The sequence below is a fragment of the Euprymna scolopes genome, chromosome 41 (genome assembly GCF_053919585.1).
Source record: "Euprymna scolopes isolate OS-2025 chromosome 41, ASM5391958v1, whole genome shotgun sequence".
NCBI lineage: Eukaryota > Metazoa > Mollusca > Cephalopoda > Sepiida > Sepiolidae > Euprymna > Euprymna scolopes.
This window is the reverse complement of record NC_136522.1, coordinates 25,404,425-25,429,772: the sequence shown is the minus strand read 5'-3', so window position 1 is coordinate 25,429,772 and position 25,348 is coordinate 25,404,425. Positions and strand designations below refer to the sequence as shown.

General features: G+C 33.9%; 1 protein-coding gene across 1 annotated transcript in view; it reads left to right on the top strand.

Moving 5' to 3' along the window:
• The window catches only part of LOC145266428 (uncharacterized), a 132,648-nt gene that overhangs the window by 42,695 nt on the left and 64,605 nt on the right, over positions 1-25,348 (top strand). The window contains exons 6-9 of the mRNA XM_080122098.1: positions 6,418-6,582; positions 14,463-14,627; positions 15,813-15,977; positions 21,423-21,593. Of these exons, the coding sequence (XP_079978224.1) occupies positions 6,418-6,582; positions 14,463-14,627; positions 15,813-15,977; positions 21,423-21,593 (666 nt within the window). The remainder of the gene's footprint in view (positions 1-6,417; positions 6,583-14,462; positions 14,628-15,812; positions 15,978-21,422; positions 21,594-25,348) is intronic.

The following is a 25,348-nucleotide window of genomic DNA, read 5'->3' as shown; positions in this document are numbered from 1 at the left end:
GGCCTCTAAGAATCGCACCTTTCCATCCCGATGAATTGCGACTCCCCCCAGCGCCTTGATGGCATCGTATCCGAGCAACAGGTCAAACCCCAGGAGATTTCCTTGGGTCACGAGCACATTGATCTTAGTGGCTGCACCGGTGTCCGTGTAGATCTTGACAGTTCCAGCTCCACAGCATGTCTGGGTCTCGCCTCCTATCGTGGTGACTTTGATCTTCCTCTTAGTCCAACTTGGACACAGCCTGGTGCTCACTATAGTATGCGAACAGCCTGAGTCGAGAAGTGCTGAGCAGGGTATCCTGTTTACGTAGACGGTTATTACTGGTTGCGCCTTGTTCAAATTTTGCTCGGGGAGCAGGGCGGCACTGACGTCCTCTCCCCTGATACGTTTCCCGCACAGTTTTGGGCTAGATGCCCCAAACCGCCACACTTAAAACAGCGCACACGCCCCCTGTTGGTGCAATTCCTTGCAAAATGTCCGCGTCGGCCGCAGCGAAAACATTTCCCATTGCTTGCAGGGTTCTGATTCGGAATCTCCCGAGCGCCAATCTGGCCTGTTTGTGTCGCCATCACAACTGGTGCCCCCAGGTCCTCCTCATCTTTGATGATGGCTCGAGCACGTTCCATCAAGTGTTCCATGGTCGTTGTTGAAACGCTGGTTGAGGCTCTCAGTAGCTGCTTCACCCGAGTGGGAAGGCCCGCCACAAACGCGTACGCAAGCGTCCGCTCCGACACCCCTCCACCGAACAGAACTGCGAGTTTCTTTAACTCAGCGAAGAAAACGTCCACGCTTTCCTCCGGTAGAAGTTTTCGGGAAGCAAATTTTTCATAGGCCGTACAAGGATCCATGGCAAATGCCTTGTACAGCGCAGCTTTAATTGCGGTGACATCTCCCTTTTCGGCAGCACTGAGTTGCTGATATACACTCAAGGCACCCCCAGCCAATCTCAGGGGAATTACAGTGTGTACCCTTTTCACCTCACAAAGGTCGCACGTCAGCTCGACCCTTTCAACCCAGTCGACGATGGACGTGGACCCGTCAAACTCGGGTATGAGCTTTAAGTCAAATTTCGACTCGGTCATAGTCCTAGAGGCCAAATGGCCGGAATAGCTTGTAAAAGTGAGAAATTACTGTAAGAAAAAAAATGTAGGGAAAAATTCAAGATGGCGCCCGACTCTCTCTTTAACACGGTAAGATATCCTCAACACGGCACAAGAAGCAACAGCCACACGATTCCCCAGCCAACTCAATCGTCACTCCCCACGTCTTTCCCCTCACCCGCTTTTATCGTCGTTCTAGGTCGGCTAAATTTGCATATTCCGAGAATTCGTGTGACTTTGCGAGACATCATACTTTACAAAAGACGGCGGTCGCCATCTTGGTCCCTCTTTTCTATTTTTGGTCGGTAACGCTGAGCTGGTCTCGAGGTAAGTCTTTTTCCCCTCATCCGTCTCTCCCACGTACCCACACAACACGCAAACACGCGGGCGCTTATCTCCTGGATGCACGTTACAGTTACAAATGTTATTTTTTATTTTACCTATATGGCTTATTTTATTTGTATTTTTAAGTAGTTTAAAATTTGTTTATTTTGTAGTAGTTTAACTTTACAGAATAAAAAATATTTACATTTTTTTATAGAAAAGCGAAGAAAAGTTTATTTTTAAAATACATTTTAGTTAGAAATGTTTTTGCCTTATATATATATATATATATATATATATATATATATATATATATATATACATATATACATATATATACACATATATATTCACACGCATATATATACACACACACATATATATATACACACATATATGTACACCCACACACATATATATATACACATATATATATACACACACATATACACACACATATATATATACACACACACATATATATATATATGCACACATAGACACACACATATACACACACATATATATACACACGATATATATATACACATATATATACACACATATACACACACATATACACACACACATATATATACACACACGATATATATATACACATATATATACACACATATACACACACATATATATACATATATATACACGCATATATATATACACACACACATATATATACACACATACATATACATACACACACATATGTATACACACACATTATATATATATACACGCACACATTATATATATATATATAAAGCTTTAGCATTTATTTACATCCCACGAGGACAAAGCAAGAAGTTTTACACTTTGAACAAAGTTTTTTAATTAAAATGTGCAATAACAAGACGAGTATGTAAAACCGTTTTTATAATAAGCTTAGTAAATAGCAAAGTTTGTTTTTATTTTTATATAAAAAGTTGTAAAAAGATTTGTAAATAAAATTATGTATCTTTAATTTTTTTTTTGTTTGCTCATAGTACAAACATGTAAACTTTTTTATTCTATATTTTATTTACAAAGTTTTGTTATAAACACACATTTTTAAATTTTAAATAAAACTGTTATCCAATGAAACCATTTTTAAATGGTAATCTCCTAACTTTACCATCGTTTGCAGGCAAAGATTTTGTTTTTATGAAAAGAAATTATTAAAAAATTGTAAATAAAATGTATTTAAACAATGTTTTTCGTTTGTTTGCCTGCGGTAAAATTTTATTTAATCTGTAAAGTTTAAAAGAAATATATTTGTATATTTTTTTATTACTCTGTAAAGTGTATGCAATTTAAAATAGTGTTTTTTGATTAAAATGTTTTTGCGTATTACCCCTTTTTCGACGGCTTATAATGGCAAAGTTAAAAATATTTGTATTAAAAAAAGCAATTTTAATGACAAGCTTATTTTGTTATACGCCTATTTTTAATTAACAATAAGCTTTTTATAAATAAAACCGTTGTTAAATAGTAAAACTTTTTTCGTTAATAAAAATCTGTGACCTAAAAGTTATAAAAGTATGATTCAACTCAGTTAGAACTTCCGGTTCAGTTGAATCGCAAAAAGAGGATCACATAAACATTGTATTCCTTCTACCCTAATTGATATTCTACTAATAGACTACCTAGTACTTACCTTTCCCAATACAATTGATATAAAAAGAATTTAACCATGGTCTCCTTGCACCCCCAAGAAATAACTTCTGCGACGGTAAATGAACTTCAACAGATTGAGTTTTCACAGCAGTCTCTCCATGATAAAGTTGTAATTAAGAAAAGAAGCCGTTCAACGCCTGATATTCAAATATCTCAGCCAGTCATTAGCAACAACAAAGTGTATATTCGTAGCTTTAATGGTACCAACGGAAAAGTTAGCTTTGCGGCTGTGAACTAAAAAAGGCATTGTTCTGCTTTCCTTATTTGTTGTTAGGGGGTGATGTAACATGGACAAAAGATAGTTTCAGAACTATTAGCAAAATGAAAGATAGAACTGAAAAGCATGAGAAGCACGTTGACAATGTAGTTTCCCTATCAATTTTGGGGACCATAAATATTAAAGCAAAACTTAGTGAGGCCTGCAGACTTTCAATCAATCATCATAACATGAATGTTAAGAAGAACCGTGAAATTTTATCTAAAATAATAGATTGTATTTTCTTTTGTGGGAACTTTGAAACTCCCTCACGAGGACATGATGAAAAATATGATTCAGTAAATCCAAGTGTATTTAGAGGATTTTTAAATTTTGCATCTTAATTAGATCCAGATTTAAAAAATCACTTAGAAACCAGTAATGTCTTCAAAGGTGTTTCCAAGACTATTCAGAATGACATACTTGACTGTCTTTTACAAATATACCATAATGAAATAAGGGCAGAAATTAGCAAACCTTCCCTGAAATAACAGATGTGTCTGAACATACACAAATGATCATTGTTTTACGGTACGTCTTGGATGAAAAAATACTTGAACGCATTTGGGGATTCTTTATTCCAGAAAACCAAACCGCTGATAGGATATCAAAATGTATTCTACAACAATTAGATATAATCCTCCAAGGGAATCGCCAAAAACTGATAGCTCAGACATTTGATGATGCAAATGTCATGAAAGGCAAAAAAGCTGGTGTTCAGGCGAAAATAAAATCAGTTTATAGTAATGCGCATTTCACTCACTGTTATGCGCATCAACTTAGTTTAATAATGAGGAATGCAGCAAGCATTACACGAAATGCTAGAATATTTATCTCTAACATTTTGGCTATTCCGACTTTCTTTTCTAGATCACCACAGCGTCTGTCCATTTTTCAAGAAGCATCTGGATGTAAGCATTCTACGTGTATCCGCCACAAGGTGGAACTTTAACATACATAAATAGAGTTCATGAAAATGTTCAAGCATAAAAAACTGTCACTGAAATTCAGTCAACATCATATGTAGATGAGACCGTTGCAGAAGCGACAGGAATTCTGAAATATTTGAACGATGAAAATTTCATATTTTGGTTTGAGCTATTTCATAAAATTATGTCTCATGTTGAAATTATTTCTCGGGAAATTAGCATATATAAAGTCAATGAATACATAACAAATTTCAAAACTGCTATTTTAGAGATGAGAAACACCAAATACTGTGGAAATTCTTCACAAACACTCAAGGGCGAATCTAAAGAACTGTGTGACTATATATCTGTTGATATAACGGACAGATATTCTTCAACTAAACATTTAATACTTGCTAAATTGTTTTACAAGATAAGCTTTGCTAGTTTTAAGAACAAAAAAACTACCTACAGAAGAGATATCCTTGACAACTGAAGTATATCCCATGATTGACAAAGAAAAGTTTGAAACTGAGCTAGAAATATTTTATAGTAGGTCAGATATCCATGAGTATTGCAAAGTAATTGATCTCCTGAAATTTGTTTTGGAAAACAATTTAAACGATGTTCTTTGTGAAATCACAAAACCCATAAATATTATCTTGACAATTCCCATGACTACATAAGAGATAGAACGTTGTTTTTCAACTCTGAAAAGAATAAAAACTTTTCTAAGGAACACCTTGGGTTGAGAAAGACTAAATGCACTTGCAGTGCTTTCAATTGATAAAAAAGTTCTTCAGCAGTCATTCAGAAGTTAAGGAGAAAATTATCAATCTTTTCTCACAAATTAAAACAAAATGGAGTTTACTTTCAAATGAATGTAATAAGTAAAATATTTAAAATATTTACATCTATTTAGGATTCCTTTAAGTTATTGTATTTTTATACGTGTGCATACGTATAAATTATGTATAATTTTATGTTTGTTTTATTTTTACACAATATTAAAAAAATAGGGGTTTTCTTTATAACAGCACCTCCACTAATCTTAGGCACGAGCCGCCACTGTGAGAGAGTAGGGCTAGCTATGTGCAAATCAGTTTCACTTTAAATAAACTCCCAGCATATGTCATCCATTATCCGTAAGACAAACTATGCGTCTGTGGTTTTACTAGAAGGTGTTTAATTGGCCGGGATCACGTTTTTCACAGATGTCAGGCCGTTGCCCACTAAATCGATGATCAAACTCTGGCACATATGGATGTACATTGCGCCCTACATGAGGACGTTGAATGCTGGCAATGGTTTTGCATGAACTATCTCTGCTTGTTGTTGTGTTGCTTGAAAGTTATCATTCGATCATCAAAGTTAAGCAACGTTGCGCTTGGCCAGTATCAGATGGGTTACCATTTAGAAACACCATGCATTTTATCTAAAAAGGACGATGACAATTCTGGCATCTCCTGCATTCCATCTAGTTTCAAGCTGTCTCGACCCTGTTTTGTCATGTGACCAGGCTGGTTTAGATGAGAGAGTAGGGCTAACTATGTGCAAATCAGTTTCACTTTAAATAAATTCCCAGCACATGTCATCCATTATCCGTAAGACAAACTATTCGTTTGTGGTTTTACTAATTGTCCGGGATCACGTTATTCACAGATTTCAGGCCGTTGCCCACTAAATCGATGATCAAACTCTGGCACATATGGATGTACATTGCGCCCTACATAAGGACATGTTGAATGCTGGCAATGGTTTTGAATGAACTATCTCTGCTTGCTGTTGTGTTCTTTGAAGAAAGTTCAAGAAGTCACTGTCCATCTTTACGTTCAGGCACATTTCTTTCAAGATTTTAGGTAAAGTCTTTCAGCTTGTGATCACTCCGGTATCTTGCAATTAATTGGCTCCAAACATGCCTTACCATCAATGAGTCAGTGTTATGAAAAGAAAAACTCTCCAAGTTAAATTTCCTGTCTTCAGTAATAAATAAACACATTTTTGTCCATATCTATGTCGCAGCTACTAATCCAAGCCATTCACAATCCAGAATATCAAAGCAATCCATATCTAGATAGATATAAACATAAGGATGGATTTTTCATTCTTTTTTTGCTATTTTCAATTTCAAATTTCATTTGTTTATTTGTTCTAGTGAACTGTCCACCTGGCTATAAATTTGATAATTCTATGAGTGCATGCATAGTCTGCCCTAAGGGAACCTACCAAGCAAACAGTGGGGATTATCCATGCATCGCTTGTTCGGGAACCTTTACAACATTTGGAAATGCTTCTACCAGTAAAACTGACTGCCTTATACGTAAGTATAGAAACTCCACATTTTATTTTAATTTTTATTTCAATTCTAATAAGCATGCTCCATGGAAATTATACAGTTTATTAAAAACATGTAGTAAAGCGATAATGATGTACCCTATGAATTATTTGAATCCGGTGATTCGAATAGAAGTAATAGAACTAGTAACTGACAGAGATATATCTTTTCCAACTTCCTCTCTGATATTAACAGTATGAACTCGGATTAAATATGAAAATCAATAAATCTGAATGAAAATATTTTTTTAATGCAATTGTTGTCAAATGTTCTTTCCCTATTTTTTTTTATTGTTTCATTTTATAATTTTGTAAAAGACGACAACAAAACTAAATATTTGAAATAAATGATGTCAAAATTGTTTTTTATGCCAACATGAATTCCCGAAACTTTAAGTGACTTCTGGATATAAATTCCAGCAAATACGTTTTCATATGTGATGTCTGTGAAAAAAATATGTTAAGATGGACCGATTGAAATATGTATAGTTTTCAACTGAAACGACAATATTTTATAATGGAAAAAACAAATAAGAAAACACATAGATCACGATAGATAGCTTAAAAACGTCTTATATTGATAAAGAAAAAGAAACTCATGAACAGAACTAAACGGAAATTATGCTAGAGAAAAATAATACAAAAATAATGCAAACTATATTTGGAAGAAAACTGTACTTGTCAGAAATGTTTGCATTATATATATATATATATATATATATATATATATATATATATATATATATATATATATATATATATATATGATTGCAACGTCTTGTCAGATCTGTGCGATTCCCTCAGACACTTAAACTCCATGAGCAAAAAAATGATTTCCATCGGCAGAGGACAATTTTTATAGACAAATGCATGAGGGAGTATATATATACAGATGGTGTTACAGTGTCTTAGCTTTGTTCAACCGCTAAGTCTCTCTTTCGGTTCAAAATGTTGAGATACAGAAACAAGCAAGAGCAAGATAGCCAGCAGCAAGTTAAAATGCAGACCAGCTTAATGCGGGTACTGATCTCCCGCTTTATGGTTTTTTTTAAATCAGAGATTGGCTTCTCCTAGAAAGGTTGCCTTCACCACGGCTTAAGGGAGCCCTCTCCATCCCAACACATGCATGCATACACACAAACACACACGGTGCTAGTTGGCCGTTGACCCCGAAAAAGGGTTCATTCGCCCTTTGAAAGGTCTTACTTTTTATCCTTCAGGGAGACTAGCCGCCCTCCTCACCAAACAAGTCTGGTAGGGGAACCAGTTTAGTCGCCGGTGACCCGACCATGTACTGGGTTACATGGTACCAGTAGCATATGACATGACCTGACTAAAAGTTTCGAAGTTTCTAGGGAGAGATAAAAAAAATCGATGTCGGAAATAATTCCAAAATAAATTAAATTGAATATAGTATCAATTAAATTGTTATTTAAAGTTTACTTAAAAACAATTTTAAATAGAACACTTAAAAAATCCTCTCGCTAGAAACAGTGACTACCATGCAGCTATTTAGTAAAATCAGTTTTCCTTTATGCAATATGCAAATGAGGTGGTCCATTAATTGCATATTTTGCAAGAATGATACTATATATAGAAGTAAATGAAAGAGTAAAGTAGCAGACCTTTTGTATATATTTATCAAATTGTGATCAAACAAAACCAAGCAAACAGACAAGAATATGAATTTATACATATATACACAATTTACTTACCTTAAAGTTGTAAATAAAATTTACTTACCTTAAAGTTGTAAATAAAATTTACTTACCTTAAAGTTTTAAATAAAAAATGGACATAAATCAATATTATTATGTTATAAAAAATCAACGCTTTTTCTTGATAATAAAATTATTTGAAGTTTAAAAAACAGAATTCTAAAAAAATATTATTTTTAAAGAAATTAAAATGCTAGTAAATTCCAATATATCGCGATATGAAGTTTTAAATATAAAATATTTTATTACAAGTTTCCAATATTGAAAAAAATATTCATATAATAGAATATATGATTATTGGCAATGTTAAATTAGAACATCCAGCATCAGCTTTAAAAAAATCCTTTTTTGATTTGATTTTATTTAATTGAAGTAGTGGCAAATTTATTTTTGTGCTTTTTACAAAAAAAAAAAATGAACAAAGACCTCTAATTAACAGTCTTGTAATTTACACAATTTTCGTGAGCAGAGAACGTTAGAATTAAATTAATACGATTAAATCTCGTCTGCGAAGTTCGTGAAAAAGAAATCTATTTGTTTTGCAAAAGGAAAGTCGTATATTATTTTTTATCCATTTTTTTTTTTTTTGTAAATGCTTATTTATCCATAAATGTCTGCATAAAACGCAAGAAAAATTATCAATTATCATGTAAATTTTTATTGTTTTTGCGTTTTTTTTTTCTCATGCTTACATTGATATCATTAAAAAATAACACGAACTTGTTTTGTTTCGTAAAATATAAGACATAACTTTTTTTGGAACTTATGCGCTTATGTTACGGTGCTAAAACAGTAACAATGACTCCCTTCCCTATGTTAAGAATGGCTTTCTAAATAATAATTTAGTAATCCATTCTTAACATAGGGAAGGGAGTCATTGTAACTATTTTGTACTTTAACTTAACAAAGTGAGAAATGTATCGTAAAACTCAAATTTAACTTGAAAATACGATTTTTTAAAAATAGCACGGTAACATAAGTGCATAAGCACCATTTTTATTATTAACATCTTCGATTTATTTAATGAAAGGTAAGAATAATTTTAGCATACTTTTATTTATCTTTACGCTCCTTTTTTCAATGATTACTGTTCTACTATTAATATTTTATATCTTATATATAAATATTCAAAGTATTAAATAAAACGACTTTGGAACCAACTATTTATATAAAAAATAACTTATATTAAAAAAAAAAATTAAAAACTCTATTATTGGTTTCATCGTGTTTCATATAGTGGGGGATTGTATTTTCTTATATAAGCAAACGAACAAAATAATTCATAACCTATTATTTCTTAACGTTTATGAATTTTTGAGATGAGGATTGGTTATTTGTATTATTATTTATCGGATTACTGTTCTCATATTGCGTGTGATTTTTACAACGTTTCGGTCGATATAACCTCCGACCTTCTTTAGAGGAATAAAAGGCGAGTCAAATGAGGTATAGGTTGTTTAAACATTTACATTTTATTTAGCTTAAATTTGCGGTTAAAAAAATCCAAGTGTAGATTTTCTTTTTGGCACCACTATATATATATATATATATATATATATATATATATATATATATATATATATATATATATATATGTATGTATATATGTATATATATATATATTTAAATAAGGGAGTAGTAACCAACAATGTGTATTTTTTAACATTATTTTATTATTCCGTGTCTTGGTTTTTCATTGAGAATTATGTTTGGATCATTGTAATAATGTTTTTAAGTCATTGAAATCGTTTACGCGCGTTTCAGACGGTCTGTGATGCGTCCTCGTCAGAAATTATGTTCAAATGTGTAAAAATGGCGATTTTCGTAGTTAGTTTGAAGTTTTTCCAAAGGGTGGAGGCTTGTAAGTGTTTATTATACATTGGTATGCTGAATTTTTGTTGCTTTTTTTTTTGTTTTGTCCAGGGAGATTTTGACCTCGCTGTAGTACGTCGCTATCTCTTTCTGCTAATGTGTTTTTCTTTTCCTTTAGGGTGGGGTAGGGTGTGTGTATGTGTGTGTATGTGTGTGTGTGTGCGTGTATGTTTATGTGTGTGTGTGTGCGCGTGTTCTGCGTGTGTGTGTTTGCTTTTATTGGTTTGGGAATGTGTATATTGTTTTATAGTATTTTGGGGTTATTTGCTTCCTTAGGAAGGCGGCTGTGGTCCGAGGTTGTTACTAATGTGTATGTGTAGGGAGGGGGAACTGGCTCTTCTGAAGTAAGGGTAGGGGTGCTTTCATTCTATTTTGATATTTATTTTTTGGATTCTTGGATTTTAGTATTGTGATTTTTCGTTTTAGTCTTATATTATGTTTGTTTAGAAAGAGGGGTGTATTTAAAATAGGGGATTTTTAAATGTTTCTATTTATTTGTCTCCCCATGTGGTTATGGCCAGACCCAGGATCGGTTCCTAGTGTGGGGAAGATTTTGTTCCCCAGAGGGGGAATTGGAGGGGGTGTAGGTATGGGAGGGGGATGATAGAAGGGAAGATAGTCGTTTCAGTCATGAGGGGGTTCTCCTCCCCTGACTGAGGAGGGAGCGAGGTGTTGGAACAGACATTATACTATGGTTCTTGGTGTCTCCTAGTGTTGTTGGTTTCGAGGTTAAGTAGGGTTGGTATTGTTCAGTGTGTTGTATTAGAGATAGAGGTGTTATGTCTGTGTGTGGTTGTATGCGCGCACGTGTGTGTGTTTTAATGTGTCGGTTCTGATTTATGTGTGGGTGTGTATATGTGTATATGTATGGGTGTGCATGCGAGTGTACCTTGCATTTCATGTTTTTGTGTGATGGTATTAGGTTCTGTTCAGTTCAGGAGTGAATTTGGTGATAAAGTTTTTTTCCTGTGTAAGTAAATAAAAATAATTGTCTGTTTGGAAGATTGGCATTATTTTAAAGATATATATATATATATATATATATATATATATATATATATATATATATATATATATATATATAGTAATTTATAAAATATATATGGCGATTAAGCTACACTGAATATTGACGAATCCTATAGTGGATGAAACGCCGAATATTCAGTGTAGCTTAATCGCCATATATATTTTATAAATTACTAACTAGCTCTACCTACGTATTGAGCACTTTTGAAGTAAATACTTAAAGTTTACGCATAAATCTATACTTTCGTATATTAATTTTATGTGAGTAAATGAAGTATATATATATATATATATATATATATATATATATATATATATGAAGTAAAAGATGGTCACCAACTTTTTTTATAGTAAAATTTAATTGAGAAATTTTTTAAAGCTTTGAAGTGTCTAATATAATGATAAAATCATTTTTGTTTATAGTTTTTTTTTTTTTTTGTAAGTCCTATATTTCGCATACACAAAGTCTCATCAGGGCCGAAAGTCCGGTTCGTGAATTTCTTTTTCTTTTTCTTCATTTTGGTGTTATGGCGAAGAGACAAGAATTTACGTGTTGGTCCGATGGTTTTAAGTGCGTAGTGCTCCCGTTTCGAGCGGGATTTAAAGTAAAAGATGGTCACGCACTTTTTGAAGACACTTTTTTAAAAGTAAAATTTAATTGAGAAATTTTTGAAAACTTTGAAGTGTCGAATATAATGATAAAAACATTTTGGTTTATTGCTTTTTGTTTGTAAGTTTCCAAGAGAACTAAAGCTCATTTGAGTGACTTGCTACAGTTCGGAATTGGTAATTCTTTTAGTGGTGTGAGTCCATCTGGATCAGGGCTGATTGTTCCATTTTACAATAGGTGCCCTAAAAACTTGAGTTGGTTATACCATATTTATATTTTTCAGGGTTCAGTTGCAGATTAAGACGATTGACAACTTTTTCAAATGCTTTCATATTTTCGACCAATACTTTATAAGTGTTTCCTCCATTGATAATGTAGCTTTGAGGTCGTGTTCTTGGATTACATTGTGCATAAAACGTTGGAACACAGCTACCGAGTTTGTTAATCGAAAAGGTAACCGAGAAAATTCGTATAGGCGTCCCTCAGTTCGCATGCTGTATACATTGCTTTATCTTTACGAATAGGGCGTCGGTAATGTGCAGCCTTCAAATCTAATTTATTAAAAATGTTATATTGTGATTGTTGGCATGTAATATTTGAGATTTTGGGGAAAAGCATCAATAAATGTATATCGATTAATAGTGAAAGAATAGTTAAGACAATGCGACACTTATGTCTTTCATTGTAGGTTAACAAGACTTGGGCTCTCCATGGGGAATTAATTTAGTTATAATTTAGATAAACGAAATAATTAGTGTCGATTATAATTATCATTTAAGGAGAATGCTGTAATCGAACGTAATGATCAAAAGTTAAAGTGAATACATTATTGCTGTTTAGATACGATTCCCAGGAATGCAGTGGAATTACCCATTGTAGTTGGAAACAACTATACAACAAGATTAGGTAAGAGGAATAATGGAACGATGAAATTAAGGGAGTCGACATCTGATTTTCTCTCCATTCTCACCAACTTGTTTCATCTTTTTTGGATAAATTTGTGACTGGTGACGAAAAATGGATCTTATATTGAAATGTTAAGCATCGTAGACAATGGCTTGGTAAAGGGGAAAGTCCTCAGCCACAGCCGAAAAGAGGACCATGAGAATAATGTTATTCTTTGAATATGGTCAGATTGGCAAAAAATGTCAGCAATTAGAGCGTTTGAACCTTGCTTTGAGGAATAAAAGACATACTCTAGTGACTCGAAAAGGGGTGATGTTTCATCAGGACAATGCACGACGCAACACAGCAAGAATCACCTAATAAAAGATAAAAGAACTTAGTTGGGAGAATATTCCTCATTCATCTTGTTCTACTGACCTTGGTCCTTCAGACTACGATTTGTTTCTTAGATTAAAAATCGTTTGGAAGGAACAGCTTTTGTAACGCAGAAAGATGTTGAAACTGACGTTTGTGAGTTCTTCGAATGAAAGCCGAAATGATTTTACAATGATGGAATAAATAAGATTGTTAATAGATGAAAGGAATTCATAGATAATCAGAGAAAGTATATTGGTGATTAAGGCTTTAATAAAATATAACATTTGATTAATTCTTTTCTTTATTCATCAAGTCGGACAGAACTTATGCGATGGCCTGATATATATATATGGATATATATGGATATATATGTATATATATATATATATATATATATATATATATATATATATATATATATATATATATATATATATATATATATATATATATATATATATATATATATGAAAATTAGAACTTCCATGCCGCTGATGCTTGCAACTATTAACAATCAAAATAGTTTTGTTTAACGACAGAAATGAAATAGGTAAAGCCTTTAAACTGTCTAATAGAACGTCATGGCTTTAGCAAATGGTCATAATAAAAGTAAAGTTAGCTTCGTTTTGTTTTCGAATTTCCAATTCGATGTTTAAGTTTATGGACGCGGACGATTAATTTTAGCAGTGATTTGGCCATAGTAATCCGATAATAAATGAGACTTAGCAAAGACTATTCAAGCAGTGAATTTTTATTCAACAGTTCAAAGGGTTTACCTATTGTGTTTCTTTTGTGTATAGAAAGCAATTTTAATTGGTTGGTAAAAGTTGCAAGCAAATACGGAGATGACTGTGTATTTATATGAATTATTTTCTTGCTCACGTTATTTTCATGAAATAAGTTTATTAGTAGTTAATTGTCTGTTTATGTGCGATTAATAGCTTTTATTTTTATTTTTTTAGCACTAAAAACTAGTGTGTCTTGCGCATAGTGGCAGAAGTATCGGACCATGCAAGTTTTTACATGCGAATGTCTGTGGTGTTATATGAGGTTGGCAATATGTAAATGACTATTTCTGAGTGATTAATAATCGGTGACAACTGATAGCAGTGGTAAGACTAAATATATAGAGAGAAAAGTTGTAGCTCCTTCTATCTTATAATGCTGCGATTGTAATGGTAGTTTCCACCGGATGGAATCTAACATTTTAATACCACGACTGAATGCATATGTAACGGCGTGCAAAAGTTACATCCGATGGTGGGTAATAGTTTAGACGTAATAAATTTGTATGTGTCATCTGTTAATGCAAACCTAGAGGAACTTCTGCAATCAAAATAGTATATACATCATAATACTCTAAACGTTTTTTTGCAGTGAATTGTCCAGTCGGCTATTACCATGCAAATTCATCTTCCTGCCTCCCTTGTGAAAAGGGACAATACAAGGATTCAGAGGGAAATACTAGCTGTATAGGTTGCCCAAATTCAGCCTACACAACAACTTCAACAGGCAGTACAAGTGCTGATGATTGTAGTGAAGGTAAGAGAATAGATTAGACTAATTTGTAATGTTTTTTTCTTTCAGTTGTTTAAATAATTGAATTTCTGTTTGTTTGAAGTTAAACTTGGCTTGAAAATCATTGATTGTTCTGTGATATCTTCAGTCTTGCGGAGAAACATGCATTAAACAATATATAAATAAAAATGGTAAATAAAATGGAGAATTAACGTCTTAGAGTTAATATGAAGAATACAAAGTTTCTAATTTTAAGTATAAGTTTCACCTTCTACAAAATGTTGGCTCGCAGAGATATAAGTGTAAACACCCTTGAATGCTCCTAGAGCAAATTATGTCTACAAAAGGTGAAGTGGTTCAGGTATGACATAATCACATTGATACACCAGTTATCATTCGATCATCAAAGTTAAGCAACGTTGTGCCGGGCCAGTACCAGATGGGTTACCATTTAGAAACACCATGCATTTCATCGAAAAAGGACGATGACAATTTTGGCATCTCCTGCATTCCATCTAGTTTCAAACTGTCTCGATCCTGTTTTGTCATGTGACCAGGCTGGTTTAGATGAGAGAGTAGGGCTAACTATGTGCAAATCAGTTTCACTTTAAATAAACTCCCAGCACATGCCATCCATTATCCGTAAGACAAACTATGCGTCTGTGGTTTTACTAGAAGGTGTTTAATTGGCCGGGATCACGTTTTTCACAGATGTTAGGCCGTTGCCCACTAAATCGATGATCAAACTCTGGCACATATGGATGTACATTGCGCCCTACATAAGGACATGTTGAATGCTGGCAATGGTTTTGAATGAACTATCTCTGCTTGCTGTTGTGTTGCTTGAAGAAAGTTCAAGAAGTCACTGTCCATCTTTACGTTCAGACACATTTCTTTCAAGATTTTAGGTAAAGTCTTTCAGCTTGTGGTCACTCCGGTATCTTGCAATTAATTGGCTCCAAACATGCCTTACCGTCAATGAGTCAGTGTTATGAAAAGAAAAACTTTCTAAGTTAAATTTCATGTCTTCCGTAGTAAATAAACATTTTGTCACTATGTCTCAGCTACTAATCCAAGCCATTCACAATCCAGAATATCAAAGCAATCCATATCTAGACAGATATAAACATTAAGATGGATAGACAGATGTTATTTTTCATTCTTTTTTGCTATTTTCAATTTCAAATTTCATTTGTTTATTTGTTCTAGTGAACTGTCCACCTGGCTATAAATTTGATAATTCTATGAGTGCATGCATAGTCTGCCCTAAGGGAACCTACCAAGCAAACAGGGGGGATTATCCATGCATCACTTGTACTGGAATCTTTACAACATTTGGAAATGCTTCTACCAGTAAAACTGATTGCCTTATACGTAAGTATAGAAACTCCACAATTTATTTAAAATTTTATTTCAATTTTAATAAGCATGCTCCATGGAAATTATACAGTTTATTAAAAACATGTGGTAAAGCGATAATGATGTACCCTATGAATTATTTGAATCCGGTGATTCAAGTAGAACTAAGAGATCTGGTAATTGATAGAGATGTGTCACTACCAACTTCCTTGATAAACATATATCATACGAGGGGCGTGCAATAAATAATGTCTCTGACCTACTTTCCATAGAAGTAGAGCAACGAAACTTAACACAGTTATTAGTCTTTCTCTACATAAGAACCACTCAGAGTTATGTATTTCTCCCATCGTTTGATGCAGCTCTGGAGACCATTTTTGTAGAACACCCCAGATTGGTCCTCCAACCACGACATGACTTCAGAAATCAAGGCTGCGTCATCTGTGAAACGCTTTCCTTTCAAAAACAACTTCATGTCTGGGAAGAGTTGACAATCAGAGGGTGCAAGGTCAGGAGAATAGAGAGGATGGGTTGGGATTTCATAACCACACGCCCGTGCTTCTGATCTGGCGACATGCGAGTTGTGGACCCGAGCGATGTCCAGCAGTAGGAGGGTACTTTTGCTGATCTTGCCCCGCCTCTTGATTTTGATAGCTTCCCTTAATCTCCTCAAAAGTGAAGCATAATAGGCTCCTGTAATTGTGGCACCCTTTCCCAGAAAATCTGTCATCACTACTCCGTCCTGGTCCCAGAAGACTGTGAGCATGACCTTGCCAGCGGATGGCTGCACCCTTGCCTTCTTTGGAGGTGGTGAGTCCAAGTGCTTCCACTGCATTGACTGGGCTTTGATCTCTGGATCATAGTGATGGACCCAGGTTTCATCCTGTGTAATCAGGGTTTTGAAAAACTTTGACTCATCTTCTTGGCACATCTCCAAATTCATCCTCGAGCACTCGACGCGTTCTTGCTTCTGGAATGGTGTGAGCAACCTGGGAATCCATCTGGCCGACACCTTATGCATATGTAAATTGTCATGAATGATAGTTTCCACAAACCCTGTACTAATCTTGACATCTTGAGCTATTTGGCGAATAGTAATGCACCGATCTTCCAAAATGTCAGCCTCAACTTGATTGACAGATGCCTCATCAATGGCAGAAGTGTGGCGACCAGGTCTGGGAGCTGTTTCTGCAGACTTCGGGCCATATTTGAATTCACAATGCCAGCGTTTTACAAGGTCATATGATGGGGCATTATCACCATAAGTTTCTTTCATTTCATCAAAAGTTTCCTGTGGTGTACGTCCTTTCAAATACAAAATCCGGATCACTGCTCGACATTCAACAGGCTCCATTTTACACCTGACTCAGTTCAAACACCTGTAAAACAGAAACCACAATTAGTTCAGAGCTGTAATTTACCACATAAGTAGAGATATAAATTATTGCACATGCAAAATTTCAGCTATATTTGGAAGAAAACTTTGAAATCTTTACATTAAATATATATATATATATATATATATATATATATATATGATGATTGCAACGTCTTGTCAGACGAGTGCCACTCCCTCAGACACTTAAAGTCCATGAGCAGAAAATTACTTCGATCGCCACAGGACCATTTTTGTAGGCAAATGCCTGAGGGAGTATCTATACACAGATGATGTTACAGTGTCTTAGTTTTTACGACAGCTAATCTCTATCTCGATTCAAAATGTTGAGATCCAGCAACAAGCAAGAGCAAGATTGCCAGCAACAAGTTAAACTGCAGACCAGCTTAATGCGGGTACTGATCTCCCGCTTTATGGTTTTTTAAATCAGAGATTTGCTTCTCCTAGAAAGGTTGCCTTCACCACGGCTTAAGGGAGCCCTCTCCACCCCAACACACACATACATACACACAAACACACACGGTGCTAGTTTGCCGTTTACCCCGAAAAAGGCTTCATTCGCCCTTTGAAAGGTCTTGTTTTTTATCCTTCAGGGAGACTAGCTGCCCTCCTCACCAAACATGTCAGTTTAGTTGCCGGTGACCCGACCATATAGCATATGACATGACCTAACTACAAGTCTCGAAGTTTCTAGGGAGATATAAAAAAAAGTCGATGTATGAAATAATTCCAAAATAAATTAAATTGAATATAGTATCAATTAAATTGTTATTTAAAGTTTACTTAAAAAACAATTTTAAATATAACCCTTAAAAAATCTTCTCGCTAGAAACAGTGACTACCATACAGCTATTCAGTAAAATCAGTTTTCCTTTATGCAATATGCAAATGAGGTGGTCTATTAATTGCATATTTTGCAAGAATGATACTATATATAGAAGTAAATGAAAGATTAAAGTAGGAGACCTTTTGTATATATTTATCAAATTGTGATCAAACAAAAACCAAGCAAACAGACAAGAATATGAATTTATACATATATACACAATTTACTTACCTTAAAGTTGTAAATAAAATTTACTTTCCTTAAAGTTGTAAATAAAATTTACTTACCTTAAAGTTTTAAATAAAAAATGGACATAAATCAATATTATTATGTTATAAAAAATCAACGCTTTTTCTCGATAATAAAATTATTTGAAGTTTAAAAAACAGAATTCTAAAAAAAAATATTATTTTTAAAGAAATTAAAATGCTAGTAAATTCTAATATATCGCGATATGAAGTCTAAAATATAGAATATTTTATTAAAGGTTTCCAATATTGAAAAAAATATTCATATAATAGAATATATGATTAGTGGCAATGTTTAATTAGAACATCCAGCATCAACTTAAAAAAATCCTTTTTTGATTTGATTTTATTTAATTGAAGTAGTGGCAAATTTATTTTTGTGCCTTTTACAAAAAAAAATGAACATAGACCTCTAATTAACAGTCTTGTAATTTACACAATTTTCGTGAGCAGCGAATGTTACAATTAATTTAATACGATTAACTCTCGTCTGCGAAGTTCGTGAAAAAGAAATCTATTTGTTTTGCAAAAGGAAAGTCTTATATTATTTTTAATCCATTTTTTATTGTAAATGCTTTTATATCCATAAATGTCTGCATAAAACGCAAGAAAAATTCTCAATTAAAATGTAAATTTTTATTGTTTTTGCGGGTTTTTTTTTCTCATACTTACATTGATATCATTAAAAAATAACACGAACTACTTTTGTTTCGTAAAATATGACATAACTTTTTTTGGAACTTATGCGCTTATGTTACGGTGCTAAAACAGTAACAATGACTCCCTTCCCTATGTTAAGAATGGCTTTCTGAATAATAATTTAGAAAGCCATTCTTAACATAGGGAAGGGAGTCATTGTAACTATTTTGTACTTTAACAGCGTGAGAAAAGTATCATAAAACTCAAATTTAACTTGAAAATACGATTTTTTAAAAATAGCACGGTAACATAAGTGCATAAGCACCATTTTTATTATTAACATCTTCGATTTATTTAATGTAAGACTAATTTTAGCATACTTTTATTTTTATTTTCGCACCTTTTTTTTTGAATGAGTACTGCTCCACTATTAATATTTTATATCTTATATATAAATATTCAAAATATTAAATAAAACGACTGTGGAACAAACTATTTATATAAAAAATAACTTATATTAAAAAAAAATATTAAAAACCCTATAACTGGTTTCATCGTGTTACATATATTGGGTGATTGTATTTTTTTATATAAGCAAACGGCAAAATAATTCATAACCTATTATTTCTTAACGTTTATGAATTTTTGAGATGAGGATTGTATTATTATTCATCGGATTACTGTTCTCATATTGCGTGTGATTTTTACAACGTTTCGGTCGATATAACCTCCGACCTTCTTTAAAAAAGGCGAGTCAAATGAGGTATAGGTTGTTTAAATAGTTACATTTAATTTAGCTTAAATTTTCGGTTTTAAAAAAAATCCAAGGTAGATTTTCTTTTTGGCGCCACTATATATATATATATATATATATATATATATATATATATATATATATATATATATATATATATATATATATATATACACTAGCAAGCAACCCGACATTGCCCGGTCTTAAAATACGCTTAATATGATATTTTGATTAATGCAGAATTCGTATTTATTATTATATTATATTGGACGCAATATATAGTAATGATTTGAAAAGTAACTACCAAGAATCGAAACCAAAAAATTTAGCTCACGATTTACTTTTTCCTTTGACGTTAATGACTAAGCTATAAAGGAATGTTTACTTCAAGGCTAAAAATTAAAACATGAACCAATAGCTATTACATTATGCATGCATGTTCGTAATGCTGTCATTCGACCTTTACTTGGCAACTTCATTTTTTTTTAGTTTTCACTCTTTTGCACTGATTTTCCCCGGCTAAAACACAAGTATAAAATTTCGCATAGGTTCGAATACCCTATATATTAAGTTTCTGTGACTGTAGACCAAAATCACTTGACAGAGGAGTTTGGAAAGCAATTTTTAACAAATATATATAAGCATACATAATAATATATAGAAAGAGGTTTGTGTTTACTATAATCCTTTTACTCAAATATTACGCAATTATAAATCATGTAGAATATCTGCATGAATATAATTACACGTAATAGTTAACTAAAGATGATCATCCCTTAAAGAAAACCGAAAAAATTTTAAGAGAATATTCAAATTAGCTATATCTTTTGCTAGTGAATGTAATTCCATAACCCATATATTACAACGTTGTATTTTATTTTTTAAAAAATAGAAAAAATTGTTTTCATATGAATATCTATGCACAAAAACCCTAAAATATAAAATTCTCAGTATGCTGTTTATGAAATTGTTTAAGCAGTTTTTGTTCTTTTATATAAAGTACACATCTTATCAGAATAGCTCTGTTCTTCCCATTGGAATATATTGGATTGAAATACACTGTTTTCCAACGCATCACATTATGCTGTCACCAAAAGACAGTGGAGTCCCACAAATTATTTTAACCTTTGAAACGTGAAAAGTTCATTTGAACAGATTATTTGAACAACTGTTTCTTATCTTGGTTCTGAAATGACACTGAACAAAGAACAAAATCACAATTACTTAAAACTCCTACCCGGTCATGGCTGATGGAACGAAAACAATCTATTCCCATGGATTAAATAAAAGATCCAGTTTAAAATTCTCTATAATTTCTCTCGATTTCGCTATAAAAATTCACAAGTATAAAAAGATGCATTGGAAGTTACATCAGCAGAAACGTTGTGACAATAACGAGCAAGATGAGAATAGTAATCCAAATTATGCAAAGAAATTATCAAACATTATCTACAAAAATTGGAAACGGATCATTTACCTTGAGTGGGTTCCTTAGTAAAAGACCTATAATGTTAATGAGACCCAAATATTCTTGTGTAACTGATACATTTTTATGTTGTATTTTATAAAGTTTATTTTATTTCTCTCCTTTTTTTAGCAAATTGTCCGGCTGGTAAAGAGCCATCAGCAGACTATCTTTCGTGTAAAGACTGCAATATTGGTTATTACAAAACTGAAACGAACAGCATTATATGCATCAAATGTCCAGTTAATAGAACGACTTTGGGAACAGGATCAACAGATGTATCCCAGTGTTCAAAGGAAACAGGTTAGTAGATTAATATGGTTGTACCAAATATTGTTTACGTGAATCAAGTGTAACTTTTAATGGGGAATTTAATGGTATGCATACAAATTTCAACTTCTAATAAAACAGAAATCTCAGATTCTTGAATTTAAATCGTTATAGAATTGCCTAAAAGGAAACTATATTTGATTCTGTCTAGCTATTTTGTCTTTTTTTTCAGCGCCTTCTTTATAATACTGCTCTGGGGTAGTTAACACCCCATATATTCATGATAATATGGATCCGTCTGGCACGATGTAAGCCAAAAATTTCTGTTTTAGAGGGAAGAGCATACACGCAGTTTGACCATTTCTAGTGAACACTAGAACATTTTCACCTTAATATTGTGACACCTAATCAGGACCACAACATTAGCGACGTAGGGATTCGAAAAAAGAGCCTACATTGATCTTCTTTGGATAAACTAACTTTTGGTAAACAAACGTGTACTTCTACCTTCTTTGGAAAAGTAAATGGTGGCTCCAAAAAGTGTTTTCAACGGCAGAAAACATGACTTCACCTCGAAAAAGCGTATTTTTCAAAACGCTGTGAGTAGAAAAACATATAACACTTTTTATTGCTAAAAAGAATTGGTATAATTCATTTCTAACATTCAATAACATTTTTATCGGCCCAGAATTTTTTTTCTTTATCCAAAAGCCTTTATTTGTGAGCTGTTTGTTGAAAGTAAACGTTTTGTTTTGTTTTAATCACACAGATAAAAAAAAAAGAAGAAACCTTTTTTTTTTTCTTGTGGGCTGACCCATCTTTCGCTTGGGCAACTATCGTAATTTTTCCTCTCTGCAAGAAGCAATATTCGGTTTACAGTATATATTTAATTAAAAAAAATTTTACTGTGACAAAAATATTCACAATCGAAAGCTGCACGATTTCGTTTTCTCGATAAAAGGAAAAAATATATATCGGCTCTGCAAAGGATTGAAACCGAATTCATTCCGTTACGAGAATTCAGTTCAATGACGCGAATACGCGACTGGATTTTTTTCTTTCAATTCGTTTTATTACTCTAAATTCCTCTGGACGCAAAATGTGTGTGTGTGTGTGTGTGTGTGTGTGTGTGTGTGTGTGTGTGTGTGTGTGTGTGTGTGTGTGTGTGTGTGTGTGTGTGTGTGTGTGTGTGTGTGTGTGTGTGTGTGTGTGTGTGTGTGTGTGTGTGTGTGTGTGTGTGTGTGTGTGTGTGTGTGTGTGTGTGTGTGTGTGTGTGTGTGTGTGTGTGTGTGTGTGTGTGTGTGCGTGTGCGTGTGTGTGTGTGTGTGTGCGTGCGTGCGTGCGTGCGTGCGTGCGTGCGTGCGTGTGTGCGTGCGTGTGCGCGTGCGTGCGTGTGTTTTTTTCGATAGAGTTTAAATAAATTCTCAAGGGCATTTCTTTCCGTTAAAACAACATGCACGTTATTCTTTTCTCTTCGTGAATATTCATTTGGCATATCTTCTCCATAAAGTTGCGGGTTTCCTGTTTATCGTTTCTTAGACACTGATTTGTCTGGTGAGTCTATTTTTCCAAAATGGAAGGACTTTCAAAGCAACTAGTTGAAACGATGCAGTTACAACGGACTCAGACTTTGAAATTACAGAAACAAAACGAAGACCAAAAAAAAAAAAAGAAAAATAAAGAAAAGAAAAAAGAAGAGAAAGAGGGACCGAAAGAAGAGAAAGAGAAAAGATAAAAAAGAAAGAGAAGGGGAAAGAGAAGAAGAAACAAGAGAACGAGAAGCGGAAAGGAGAGAAAGAGAAGAGGATAGAAGGAAATTCAACGAAAAAAGTACTGGAAATGTAGTCACATTCAAAGAAAACATTGGAACTATTAACAAAGTAATAGCGAAGGAAGACAGCAATGAATCAGACCAGAATGTTTTTTTCTCTGACCGCGATTTGGTCAGCATTTCACTATTGTCTTAAAAGGGATAGGACTTTTGAAGCATGTTTTCATAGATTTTAGTAACGTATTCAGGATCGATTCCACGCCATGGAGTGAGCAGATGAAGGTTCGTCTTTTATTACAAAAATTGGGAGCTGTGGAACATAATGAATTCGTGGACTACATCACTCATAAACAGACGAGCGAATTGTCCTTCGATAAAACAGTGAAATCTTTGATGGAATTATACTGTCCAAAAATCAGCTTATTCCATAAAAGATGGGGATGCATGAAACTGACCCGCAAAGAAGACCAAGATTACACCACATTTGCTTCAGTCATAAATAGACATTGTTGCGACTTCGGACTGTCCTCATTAATTGCCGACAACTTTAAGGTCCTGCTTTTTATTCAAGTCTTAGTGTCGACTAAGGACGCTGAACTCAGACGTCGGGCACTAAACAGATTGGAAAAGGAACCACACTTCAACAATTGGCTGAGGGATACCAAAGAATTATCTCCGAGAAGCAAGGCTCTAAAAATATAGAAGAGGCAGTAGTGGCACACATTAGGAAGGAACGAAGTAACAAAAAATCTTAATCTCCAAACAGTCCAGCGAACGGCAAACATGACCCTCGGGAAAAATCCCAAAACAGATCTGATTTACCCCGTTACCCATGCCAAGGATGTGCAGAACTCCACTGGCAGAAAGTTTACCGATAACAGTCATGGAAATGTGATTGATGCAGACACAATGGACACAAAGCCTCACGTTGCAGAGCAAAAGGACCCAACAGAAGCTATGTAAAAACAACGAGGTCTCTAGTGGAGGACGAAAATGTACAGAAGTATGTGACGGAGAAAGGGGGGTAAGAATGTAAGACTTCAACTTGAAGTGGTTCGGATTTGTCCCTCATAAAGCACCACACTTGGTGCAAAATCGGAAAACCGAAGATGATGAGAACCAAGGTATTGACTCGTTCAATAACCGAAGAAAGAATAAGATTTGAAATTAGGTCACCACTAACGTAACGTTGAAGGGAAAAACACTAAATTTCAAGATGTTTGTATTAAAAAATACTAATAACCTTTTTGGGACAGACAGGATCCAAAAATTAGCGATTTTTGTCAAAAGGTGGACGACCTTACAGCCGAAGCTGAAAAACTAAAGATAGACTCGAGGGAGCCGTTCTCTAATATTTTTCGGACAAAATAGGCCGCTGTACAAAAATGGAGGTGACGTTCAAGTTACAAGAAAATGCTATCCCAGTCTTCACAAAGAAACACAGCGTACCGTTTGCCTCTATACAAAATACTGACAGACTCGTCAAAGTAGGAATTTTAACCCCAGTCGACTACAGCGGGGGGATTCCCCGCCCGCCGTGTTGTAAAAAAATATCAAACGATATCAGAATCTGCGCAGATTTCTCAACCGGGTTGAATGCCGCACTTAAGGATCATCATTACTTGCTATCCAGCCCCGAGGAAGTTTTTACGAAACTAAATGGAGGGAAAATATTCTCAAAAATATATCTGAGCAAAGCGTACCTCGAGATTCCCGTTAAAAAAGAAAGCTCAAAATTTTTGTGCATTATCACCCACAAATGACTATTTGAGTTCAATAGGTTAGCTTTCAGAATCAAAGTCTCACCAACTATCTTTCAACAGATAATCGACACGATTGATTTTTCTATCGAATACTGGACGATATTTTCAGGTATTCGAAAAGATAAACGAGTATGGCTTCACACTTAAAGACGTCAAATGTGTATTTTTCCTCAAGAAAATAAATACATCGAGCAGATAATAGATAGAGATAGTAGACGGACCGATCCAGAAAGATCAATAGCAATAAAAAAAAT